Source organism: Pundamilia nyererei, unplaced genomic scaffold (genome assembly GCF_000239375.1).
Source record: "Pundamilia nyererei isolate P.nyererei 1_Seehausen unplaced genomic scaffold, PunNye1.0 scaffold00064, whole genome shotgun sequence".
Taxonomy (NCBI): domain Eukaryota; kingdom Metazoa; phylum Chordata; class Actinopteri; order Cichliformes; family Cichlidae; genus Pundamilia; species Pundamilia nyererei.
In genome coordinates, this window is record NW_005187465.1 from 606,781 (window position 1) to 618,131 (window position 11,351).

Genomic DNA, 11,351 nt, shown 5'->3' on the forward strand with positions numbered 1-11,351 from the left:
GTTTCTGTCCATCTGCCTCTCTGTCCTACTGCTGCTCCTCTTTCACTCCCCTGTCCTTTTTTGCTCCCTCATTTCTCTTTCTAACATTGAAGAGAGGATTGGATGCCTCTCCATCTTTCATGCTCACAGCTCGCACCCTTCCTCACGTGTCTTGTTCATTCCAAAAAGCCTCGGATGGAATCCGGTCTTTTCTGCCCATGAACTACTATTCAAACGGGGAATGAAACCTTCATGAACGATATTTGTTATGAATAGTGATAGAGTTCCTCATTTCTCAACCCTAATACCTTCTCGCACATTTCTTAATCACATGACTTATAAAGAGGCTATTCCTATCTTGAAACATGGCCACAAAAGATGCTATAAACGAAACTATATTGAACTAAAGTCTCCTCGATTGTTATTTTTTTTCAATTTGCGGCACATTTATGAATAAATGTGGCACATCCAAATACATATCTCCTTCGAATTAAGTTTCATGTGACAAGAAATGTGTGGTTTCTCGGATGTACTCTATCATGCACTGGATTCCCTTCAGCCTTTTGTTGGACAAAACCCCAACCTCTCTGACATTTACGTTAGAAGCTTGTATATCCTGCATGATTCTGCGTTTGTGTGCTTGTTTCATGTAGCCAGCGGTGAACGGGAAATTGAAAAGAAAAGAGAAAATTAATAAATCAAGTAATATCGTGGGTTCACCTCTGACTGCTGCTAACATTTCACTTTATTGCTTTGTTTCTGTCTGTACAAGAGTCCTATATCATTGTCTCAGTTTATACATGTTGTGACCAAATGTTTGTCACTGTCTCAGTTTTTTTGTTTTTTTTTTCTCTTTAAATTCAGTGTATGCATGTGATGCTGATGGCCTCGTGTATGGTGCCTGACATGTGCTTGTATGTCAGACTTTGTCAAACCGCAGTCATTTGTATTTCTTTGATTTATATTAAAACCCTGTTTCCAAAAAAAATTGGGACAGTGTGTATAATATTGTTAAACACTGAAACAAAAGGAGTGCAATCAAATTTTGGAACTGAGAAATTGTATTCTTTTTTTTTAAAATCCTCATTGTGAAGCTTATTTTAGCAATAAATAAATTAAAAAGTTGGGATACAACAATAAACAGCTGAAAAAGATGCATGATATCACTAAAGAAACTTAAAGAAAATGGAGATATGGTTCAAAACTGAAAGAATTTTATCAGAAAAAGATTTTATCATCTGCAGTACTTAATGTTATTCAAAGATTTGAAGCATCCCGAGAACACAAGGGAAAGCATTGAAACTCGCAACTCTCCACAAAACTCTGTTCACAAGGGTCAAAACTGTGATTGAATGGACGTGATCTTCAGTCCCTCTGGTGACAATGGATTACACAACACTGCTTTAATAGCAGGCGTGATTATGTAATGAAAGTCACTGCAAGGGCTCAGAAGCATTTCTGAAAACAGTTGTCAGTGAACTGAACCTACAAATGCTAGTTATAGCCCAACCATGTTTAAAACCCCCCAATAAAACAAACATTTAAGATGGCCTTAATATGGAGTTTAGTTAAAAACTGTCCTCGATCTATCGAGTGAAAATTAGAAACTATTTTTGGAGCTGAGGAAGCAGAGTCCTCTAGGCTAAAGAGGAGAACAACCATCTGGCTTGTTTCAGCACAAAATTATAAAGCCAGCATCTGTTAGGGTTTGGGGGGGTACAATAGGGAACGTGGAAACCAATGATTTTCCACATTACAAAGCCTCAGCTCTAACATGGAACAATATTTACAAATTTGAAGCAGCCAATGCTGCCAACTAGACACAGTGTTTTCTAGATGTTCCTTTTCAGTTTCAGTTTTAGAGTCGGGTGCACTTCAGTGAAAGCATGTTATGAAAAAAGAAGAAAAAGTTTTATAGACAATCGAAGGAGATCCTGAACTGATGCAAAATTATTTATGTTATCAGTTCCCAAACTCAAACTGTTAACATTGTTACTTGTGATAAACATTTCTGCTAAACTCTATCAAAGCTTTGACAGTCATGACATCCAAAAGTATGGTGGCTCTGAGAGGTCAAACACACTACAACTTAAGAAATTACCATTAAATAGAAAAACGATGAAAAAGCATATAAAAGCAATGGAAATTTAAAAAAAAAAACACACATACAAGCTGCAAAAGTGCACAAACCTCACAAAATACACAGAAGTGTGAAGGTGACAAGCCAATGGCTAGCAAGCAAAGCACACATTTCGCTATGGCAGGTGTGTCAAACATAAGGCTTGGGGCCCAGAATTGGCCCAGCAAAGACTCCAGTTCGGCCCGCTGGACAACTTTTAAGAATATGAAGAAGTTTGTAGATTTAGAACTTTTTATTTTACAGCTTTTCCTATTGATAAGGCCATCCCCATTGCCCTTCACAATACACCAAAGCAATTACCTAACAGACAAACAATGACAATAAGGTCAGAGGTCAAGTTTTCTGAAAATCTTGTGAATCCGATAACTCGAGAACAATGTGATACAGGATTTTGAAATGGATACCACACGTGTATCTGCTAGTACGCTGAGGTGTAGAACTGACGGCCACCAGTATTTTTCTACTTCCACTGTGCTTTATTAAATTTCCATTGTGTTTTGTGTGCTTTTGCATTGTTTTTCTATTTGCTGGTGTTTTCTTAAGTTGAAGGTTTCTCTAAAAATTATGTTTGAAAAAAAATCTCAGTTTCAACATTTCATATGTTTTGTAAAGTAAACCAATTAAATAGAATAGGGTCTTTTTTCCTGACATTTTAAAAAACTTCCCACGTTTTTTAGGAAATGGGGTTGAATTTGAAAAAAAAAAAAAAAGAGTCAGCCTTAATTTTATTGAAACGAGCAGCACTCAGTCAGAGGTGGTTATTGAGGTGCCTGATACTAAAATCCTTGTATTCATGATGGTAAGTTCAGTAATGAATTTTAGTTATTATCCTCACATTTCTTATACTCAGATAAGTTGTTAGACTTTTTTACCGTTACGTGTAATCTGATTTAGCTCGAATGTATCTCTTTGATTCATTCATTTGTCTCATCTTTTTAGATGAGAAAGTGATGTCAGATGATGAGTTCACCTGTGACCTCTTCCGTTTCCTGCAGTTGCTTTGTGAAGGTCACAATAATGGTGGGAATTACTCATGTGTCAAATGAGAGTAACAATAAATTGAGACACTCATGAAGCACATATCTTCTTATTCAAAATGATGTCTATTTTAATGCAGATTTTCAGAACTACTTGCGGACTCAAACAGGCAGCACAACTACCATCAATGTCATCATCTGTACAGTGGACTACCTTCTCCGTCTCCAGGTACACTGGCTGCAGTTAGTGCACCATATACAGATTGAAAATAAAGGTTTTAAGGCTATGGTGGGACTTGTGATATTGCGAAGCCACACATATCATAAAATGAGTTTCTCTTTTAAACATTATTGCATTTTAAACTGTGCAATAATTTTACTTCTAAAGTGTGTTTGCAGTATGGTATCAAAATTTCTCTAATGACCCCTTACCGGTATTTTTCATTCAAGGAGTCTATAAGTGACTTCTACTGGTATTACTCTGGGAAGGATGTCATCGATGAACCAGGCAAAAAAAATTTCTCCAAAGCTATGACAGTGGCAAAACAGATTTTCAACAGTCTAACTGAATATATCCAGGTAACACTGGAGCAGATCAGACCTTTATACAGATTGGATGCTTTTGCTGTTTTGCCTATAACACATAGTCTCTTATTTCAGGGTCCATGCAATGGCAACCAACAGTCCCTAGCCCACAGCAGGCTGTGGGATGCTATTGTTGGCTTTCTTCATGTCTTTGCCCACATGATGATGAAGCTGGCACAGGTATATACATATAATTCAATCAATCAAATTAATTCCAAATTAAATGTATTTATTTCTCTGTAGAGGTGAAGACAATGTTGCCTCTGTTCTGTAACATCATCAATTGACCTCCTGACCTCTCATGCTGCATTTTATTTTCAGTGACCATGAAAGAAAGTCAGTGGTAAACATAAAAGGTGTGATGCCCATTACATGTGAATTATACTTCTGCATCACATCTATGCTGTAACTTATGCCATAAAATGCAACCGCATTTTAACCCTACGCCACAACTTTCTGCCTAACCTGACGTGCGCCTTTCAAGAAATGTAGCTACACGTCTGCTGGATGCATACTACAACGAGTTAAATGGCGTGGAAGGTTGCAGTGTAGGGATAAATATGAGTTCCTGGTTACTACCTAAGTTAGGACGTAGATTTTCTGCATAAATCCAAATCAAGCTTCAGCTTTACAAAAAAAAAAAGCTTTTGCTTTACACTGATTCTGTTTGTATAGTATGTTAAACGTTGGTACTCAGTGTAGACGTGGTATCAAAAAAATCTTTTTGAAGTACCTCCCCTGGTTTTATACCTTACAACGGTTCTTTCCTTTATTGCACATGAAAAAGCTCTGTTGTTATAAACCCGACAGTAAACACATAAACTTTTCTGTGAAACAATTGACAGAAGCACCTTACAGTACACCTCAATATTACAGAAAATATTACAATTTCTAATTTCTTAAAAATTTATTTTATTTCATTATGTATTTGATTGGTCATTTTGGTCATATTTTGACATGTTGCCTAAGTATTAGTGTAAAAGATTAAATTATAATTTTGTGAGTTTCATGTGACTGCTTACATTTCAGGGTTATGGTATTATTTATGCAGGCTCTCCGTGACAATGGTTTCCCTTTCTGGGAGATCATTGTTATTTGACTACCTGCACTTTTTCCTGTTGTGAATTGCCTGGTGTAAAAAATAGAGTTCATCAGCATTAAATATAATACACATTAAGAGATTTAATAATAAGACTTGCCCAGTTGATTCTATATGATTTACTATTTTAATTTAAAACTATACCACATAGTTATACTTTAAAATGAACTTAAAGGTCAGTTACTTATTTATGAATTAAGTACTAAAAAGTTGGACTACTGTTCAAAACATGGGAAAAAGGGAACTGTAAATCAAATACTATGATTTAAAAAATGTATCTATAATATGATTTATTGAATTTATATGTTGTCCGACAAAGGAAAAGAAATGCTTTACAGAGAGAGTTCCTTAAGTCTTTCAGACTTTAATAAGTTAGAGAAACGTTCAACAGTCAGTGAAATAGTTGGTGTGTAAATAGTGTGTTAAATTTGGTGATTTCATCATCAACAGAAAATAACGGCATTAAAAGTTTTAGAGAATCCAAAGACATCTCTGTACACTAGAGACAAAGCTGAAAACCAGTCGTGTGGTGAAGATCTTTGGGTCCTTAAGCAGCTCTGCATTTAAAAATGTATCGGGTTATGTCATGTATTAGTGCTTCAGTGCTTAGGAGCAATGGAGTACAGGCAGGCCTCTGGTCCAAACCTGTGTGGTTTATGAAGGAGGCTGAAAACTGTTGAGTATCAAAAATCTCACACCAAACAAAAATTCTTATCTATACTTGACCACATAAATAGCAAACTATTGTTTATTGCCAGAGGTATGTTTAGCACCAGGAGTTTTAAATGAAATTTTATATAATAACGAGCATGATTTTTTTTCTGTGTTGCTTTGAATTATTATAACGATACACAGTGTTAAAGCGTTTTCTGATTGGATGATTTTTAAAATCCACAAAGCTATTTGTGATGCTAGTGCTATAAACAAAAGGTCAAAAATATTTACATATGTAGACATTTCCATTCTGTTTAGTGCATTAATCCTCTGCAGATAACTGAGGCTAATAACATTTATCATTGATAGCTTTTGCATGCATAATCTTTTTAAACATGTGGCCAGATTAAGAGATGATCCATGCTTGATCTGTAAGTTCCCAGCATATTTTAACAGATATTACGCACCTAAAACAAATTACCTTACCATGTGCTTTTGCTCTTCAGCTGATAGTCTCACAGTCAGCTTCTCTGTTTTACATTTATCATTGTGTTTCAAAGTCTACATCAAACGTGTGCATTGTTTTGCTGTCAAATGAAAGAAAGCACACACGCAAAATGTAAAAAAAACATATGTGAGTGTATTTTGTTTAACACCTGAATAATTTATTATTATTGAAATTGTCTTCCACATGGTCAATGCAGGGTAAAGTATGTATCTACTTTTTTATTTATTAATGCAGTATTGTGTTTACTAGTTTTTCATTTATTCAGTGTTGGTTTCTCTTATCAGGCTGTTTTATATCCACCTGCTTTAAACAGAACTCAGTAAGAGTCAGTATTTACTCAATGCTGATTACAGTGTATTTCCAAACAAAACTGACATACTAGCACGTTGAGTCATTTAAGAAAATAGAAAAACAGTTTGATATATATATCAGATTTTATTTTATTTTTTTCAGTACACTATACAGTGAACTAAACCTTTCTGTAGCACATTAGGCCTCATGAACAGCAAACGGTATATTTTCAGACACTGCAATAGTCTTTTTGTTTTTAGTTTTTACCCTATAAAGCGATTTTCAGAATTATGTTAGCACCATGAGTTTTAAAGTAACGGCCTTATAATTAAAAAATAAACATAGTTTATACTTAGGCAGTTTGTGACAAAGAAGCAGGTGACTACAAAACTTCCTGAGGGAGGGCCTGACTTTTAACCTCAACTGTTGGAGTATACACTTTAATATGAAATTATTTTGTCTTTGTATATACACTTTAATGTGACATCTACTTCGTGTGCACACATTTAACAGAAATTACAATTTTTTAACTTTTTTTTTCTTTTTTCATTTACAGTGTGTTGAGCTGTGGCTTGTGTGTTGCTTCGATTTAAAATAACTATATATCTATGAATTTTTTTGTAGTTTTTCCTCTGTGCACCACCATAGTGCAGTTTAAATCAAACTGGCTTTCAGCTTTAATTCACTGGGTTTTACAACAATTTGGATTTACCTCTTGACGAATTACACAGTCCCGACTTTGTCTCAAAATGTACTGGATAATTACCTGACAAGCAGTTTTATGGCCAGGTGAGGTTTGGTCCTTCCCTATTCCATGACAAATGTAGGAGATATGATATCTGAAGTTGATTCAAAGTGATTTGAATCAAAGTAAAATCATCATTAGGGTAAAAAAAATAAACATATCAGAGAAATAACATAATCCTTTAGGACAAATCCAAATCAAATCTGGTACAAACCTACAAAGAAGGAATGCAGTGGCGAGCTCAGCAACACCAAAAGGCCTGAGAGACCACAAAAGACAACTGATGTGAATGATGATAGCATTTCCTTATTGATGAAGAAAAACAACTTTACAACATCTAACCCAATCAAGAACACTCACAGTCAGTGCATTACTCCTAAGCTCTGCAATCAAGAGATGCCTTATTGAATGTAAATACAGAGAGTTTACAAGTGTTACCACTAGTTACACTCAAGAACAGTGCAACAGAGTCATTGTCTGTAAATTATTTTAATCCAGGTATCATAATCAATCGTTAAATGTTAAATTATATTCCTTAGTTCTATTACTTTTGAGTATCTGAGAAGCTGTGTATAAAAATGGTAATTCTCTGGGGTGGTACACAGAGGCAAAACTACAAAAATGGTATCTTTGTCCAGTAAATTATGGACCTAACTCTACATTTACACACAAGCTTCTGCTTTAACTTCTAATGCTCACTGTCATAGAAATGTAATATTCACAAAGGGGTACATGAGATTTAAGCACTGTTTTATCACAAAAATGGGGAAAAAATGTTCACATTATGGCATCTTTAAAAACCATTGTTACGTTTTGATAAATTCTCTCAGCATGACGATTTGGTTCATTAACATCCTCCTTTGTTATGAATGTGATTGTATACAACACACAGTATTTTGAATGTCCACTTCTTATCATAACAAGGTTTTGGGTTCCTGACACTTACAGTATAACTTGTGCTTTCAACTTTACCAAAGACTGTGTCTTTATGTAAACCTCTAATGTTTCAAGACAGTATTGTTGTCATTACTGTAAGGTCTTGTTCTTCTTTCATGGTCACAGGACTCCAGCCAGATTGGTCTGCTGAAGGAGCTTCTTGACCTACAGAAAGATATGGTTGTTATGTTGCTGTCTTTATTGGAGGGTAAAATAACTTTCTCATCACTTTTATGTCAGTTTTCATCTTTTTATCCTTTTCCAGTTTCAGGTTTTTTCAAATTCTGCTTTGTATTTATTCAGGAAATGTGGTAAATGGTACAATCGCTCGCCAGATGGTCGACATGTTGGTAGAGTCCTCCAGCAATGTGGAGATGATACTCAAGTTCTTTGACATGTTCCTCAAACTGAAAGATATCGTGGCTTCAGATGCTTTCCGTGATTATGTGACAGACCCTCGAGGGTTGATCTCAAAGAAGGACTTCCAGAAGGCGATGGACAGTCAAAAGCAGTACTCCCCCTCTGAGATTCAGTTTCTTTTGTCCTGCTCAGAAGCAGATGAAAATGACATGATCAATTATGAAGAGTTTGCCAGTCGCTTCCAGGAACCCGCCAAAGACATTGGCTTCAACATTGCCGTGCTGCTCACCAATCTGTCTGAGCACGTCCCTCATGACACCAGGCTACAGAACTTCCTGGGACAAGCAGAGAGTGTGCTGAACTACTTCCGTCCGTTCTTGGGGCGAATTGAAATAATGGGAGCCAGTAGAAAGATTGAACGCATCTACTTTGAAATCAGTGAGGTTAACCGCAGACAGTGGGAGATGCCTCAAGTAAGAGAGTCCAAACGGCAGTTCATCTTTGATGTCGTCAATGAGGGTGGCGAATCAGAGAAGATGGAGATGTTTGTCAACTTCTGTGAAGACACCATCTTTGAGATGAATATAGCCTCACAAATTTCAGAGCAGGAGGAAGAGGAAAAGGGGGAAGAAGAAGATGAAGGGGAAGAAGGAGGAGGTGAGGGTGGAGGAGGTGGGGAAGGAAACGGAGGAGGAGATGAGGATAATAATGGAAGGGAAGGTCCACATGAATCAACCTCTGCCTTTGTAGATTTTATAAACAGCATGTTAAGCTTCCTCGGCATTTTCACCTTCCGCAACCTTCGCAGACAGTATCGTAGAGTGAGAAAGATGACCTTCAAGGAGATTGTAGTGGCCTTGTCCACTTTTTTCTGGACCATACTGATGAGTATACTACACTTCATTTACAATGTATGCAAAGGTATCTTTATGATCATCTGGCAAACATTGTTTGGAGGTGGCTTGGTAGAGGGAGCCAAAAATATCACAGTCACTGAGATTTTAGCCAGCATGCCAGATCCCACCCAGGACGATGTGCATGGCGATGGACCAGGGGAGCCAAGGACAGGGGAGGAACAGGACACTGGAGGTGTAACAGATACTGGTGAGACTGGGAGTGGAGAGGAAGAAGAGGAGGATACCCAAGAAAAAGAGGGTGGGAGGATACCAGGAATGGATGCTCCAGGTGGACTTGGAGATATGGGTGTGGAGGCACCAGTTGAACCTCCAACTCCTGAAGGAACTCCCATAACAAAGAGAAAAATGGTAAGGAGTAACTTGGTCTTCTCTATCAGTCGTTTGTGATTATACATCTACCAAAAATGTGGATAGAAAACATCAGGTCTTGTGCAGTAGATTCTTTTTTCTACAGGCACCAGAAGAGACTGATGCTAGTCAGAAACCACCAGAACCTCCTCCTGTAGAAGAACCTCCTACGGAGCCTGAAAAGGCTGAGTAAGACTCTTTAGTTGGTGTTGTGTCTATACTAATGTGCTTCAAGCATTTCCCTCTCCCTTCCATGGCTCTAAATCAGGTTATACCTTTTAGCCAGGACAATCCAGGAGGATTACAAAAAACAACTTTGAACAGTTTGAGGTTAATGATTATCTGAATGCACATTTTTATTAAAAGGGTTGGTTTTCATTGCATTGAAGCAACTTCCCGAGCTAAGAAAAAGATCATGGAAGTTTTAGTGCACCATGATTTTTAAATTGATGGAATGAATTGATATGACATTAACTCAAGACTGTTTATTTTTTAGTGCTGAAACTGGAGAGAAAACAGAGAAAGAATGTGAGAGCAAAGAAGAAGTAGAACCAGAAAAACCAAAGAAATCAGCAGCCAAAAAAGAAAAGAAGCTGAAAAAGGATGGAGGTTTTCAAATCTGGACTGAGCTGGAAACCCAAAGGAATAAATTTATGGTAGTATTTGTGTCAAAAGTGATTTTGTTGTGCAATTTTAATGTCAGTATCAAGTGATTGATCAGTTGAAGAATATTTATCTGTCTTTTATAGAACTATCTTTCCAGAAACTTCTACAACCTGCGTTTTTTGGCTCTGTTCCTCGCATTTGCCCTGAACTTCATTCTTCTTTTCTATAAGGTAAAAAGAAATATCTTTAATTTAATCTATCCCTTTTTTGCCTGGAAACTGGGATGAGTCTGTTTAATGTGGCTACTGTCTGTTCTTTGATCATTTTACCCTGTCAACTCTTAGGTGTCGGACAGCCCGCCTGAGGGTGAAGAGATGGAAGGCTCTGGACTATCTGAGGGAAGTGGGCTGTTTGAAGGGTCTGCGTTGTTTGAAGGCTCAGGCGAAGAGCTTGAAGGATCTGGAATTAATGGTGGAGGAGATGAAGATGAGGAAGATGTTCCAATTTATTACTATTTAGAGGAGAGCACTGGATACATGCAGCCTACTTTGTCCTTTCTTGCGATCCTTCACACAGTCATTTCATTCATCTGTATCATTGGCTACAACTGCCTGAAGGTAGGCTGGACACACGTCGGTAGGCTGACGTCTTTTTTGAAGCCCAGGTTGCTCTGATAGTTGCCTTCCTCTCATCTGTATTTTTGGTTCAGGTGTTTCTCATCTTCCTCCTAACAGGAAGGTCAGGACAGCATTGGGTAGCCAATCCATAACATTATCAGAAAACCCTGGTACTTCTGGTACTATGGATAGGTGTTAGGTGTTGGAAATCAGTGTCTTCATAAAGCTTGTTAGCAGATGGAAACATGAATTACTCCAAAAATTTCTAGATGCCTAAATTGACTTTGGACTAGATGAAACACAGTGGACCAACCACCAAAAACACCAGCAAATATCATGGTACCCCAAATCATCATAGATGGCAGAAGCTACACTGGACTTCACACAATACTGGTTTCTGTGCCTCTGCATTCTTCCTACAGACTTTGGGATCCAATTTCCAAATGAAATACAACATTTATTTTCAGCTGAGACAATTCAAACAGTTTACAGTTTTTTCTGAATGCTTAAACCCTAACTGTGATTCCTGTAGCACAATCTGTAAAACTATTCAGACTTATAGCAAAACCACTCACTGAGTTTGCAAAAC

At 37.1% G+C, this 11,351-nt stretch overlaps 1 protein-coding gene across 6 annotated transcripts in view; it reads left to right on the forward strand.

The window, feature by feature from the left end:
* Positions 1-11,351, forward strand: part of LOC102216033 (ryanodine receptor 1-like) — a 55,491-nt gene that overhangs the window by 35,798 nt on the left and 8,342 nt on the right. For 5 of the 6 annotated variants that reach the window (XM_013911462.1, XM_013911463.1, XM_013911466.1 and 2 more), the window contains 10 exons: positions 3,059-3,139; positions 3,237-3,325; positions 3,547-3,675; positions 3,757-3,861; positions 8,041-8,122; positions 8,218-9,539; positions 9,646-9,728; positions 10,036-10,195; positions 10,289-10,375; positions 10,490-10,762. In XM_013911462.1, coding sequence (XP_013766916.1) covers positions 3,059-3,139; positions 3,237-3,325; positions 3,547-3,675; positions 3,757-3,861; positions 8,041-8,122; positions 8,218-9,539; positions 9,646-9,728; positions 10,036-10,195; positions 10,289-10,375; positions 10,490-10,762 — 2,411 coding nt within the window. Of the gene's footprint in view, positions 1-3,058; positions 3,140-3,236; positions 3,326-3,546; positions 3,676-3,756; positions 3,862-6,138; positions 6,145-8,040; positions 8,123-8,217; positions 9,540-9,645; positions 9,729-10,035; positions 10,196-10,288; positions 10,376-10,489; positions 10,763-11,351 lie in introns of all 6 variants that reach the window. The other variant, XM_013911464.1, reaches the window with a different exon arrangement.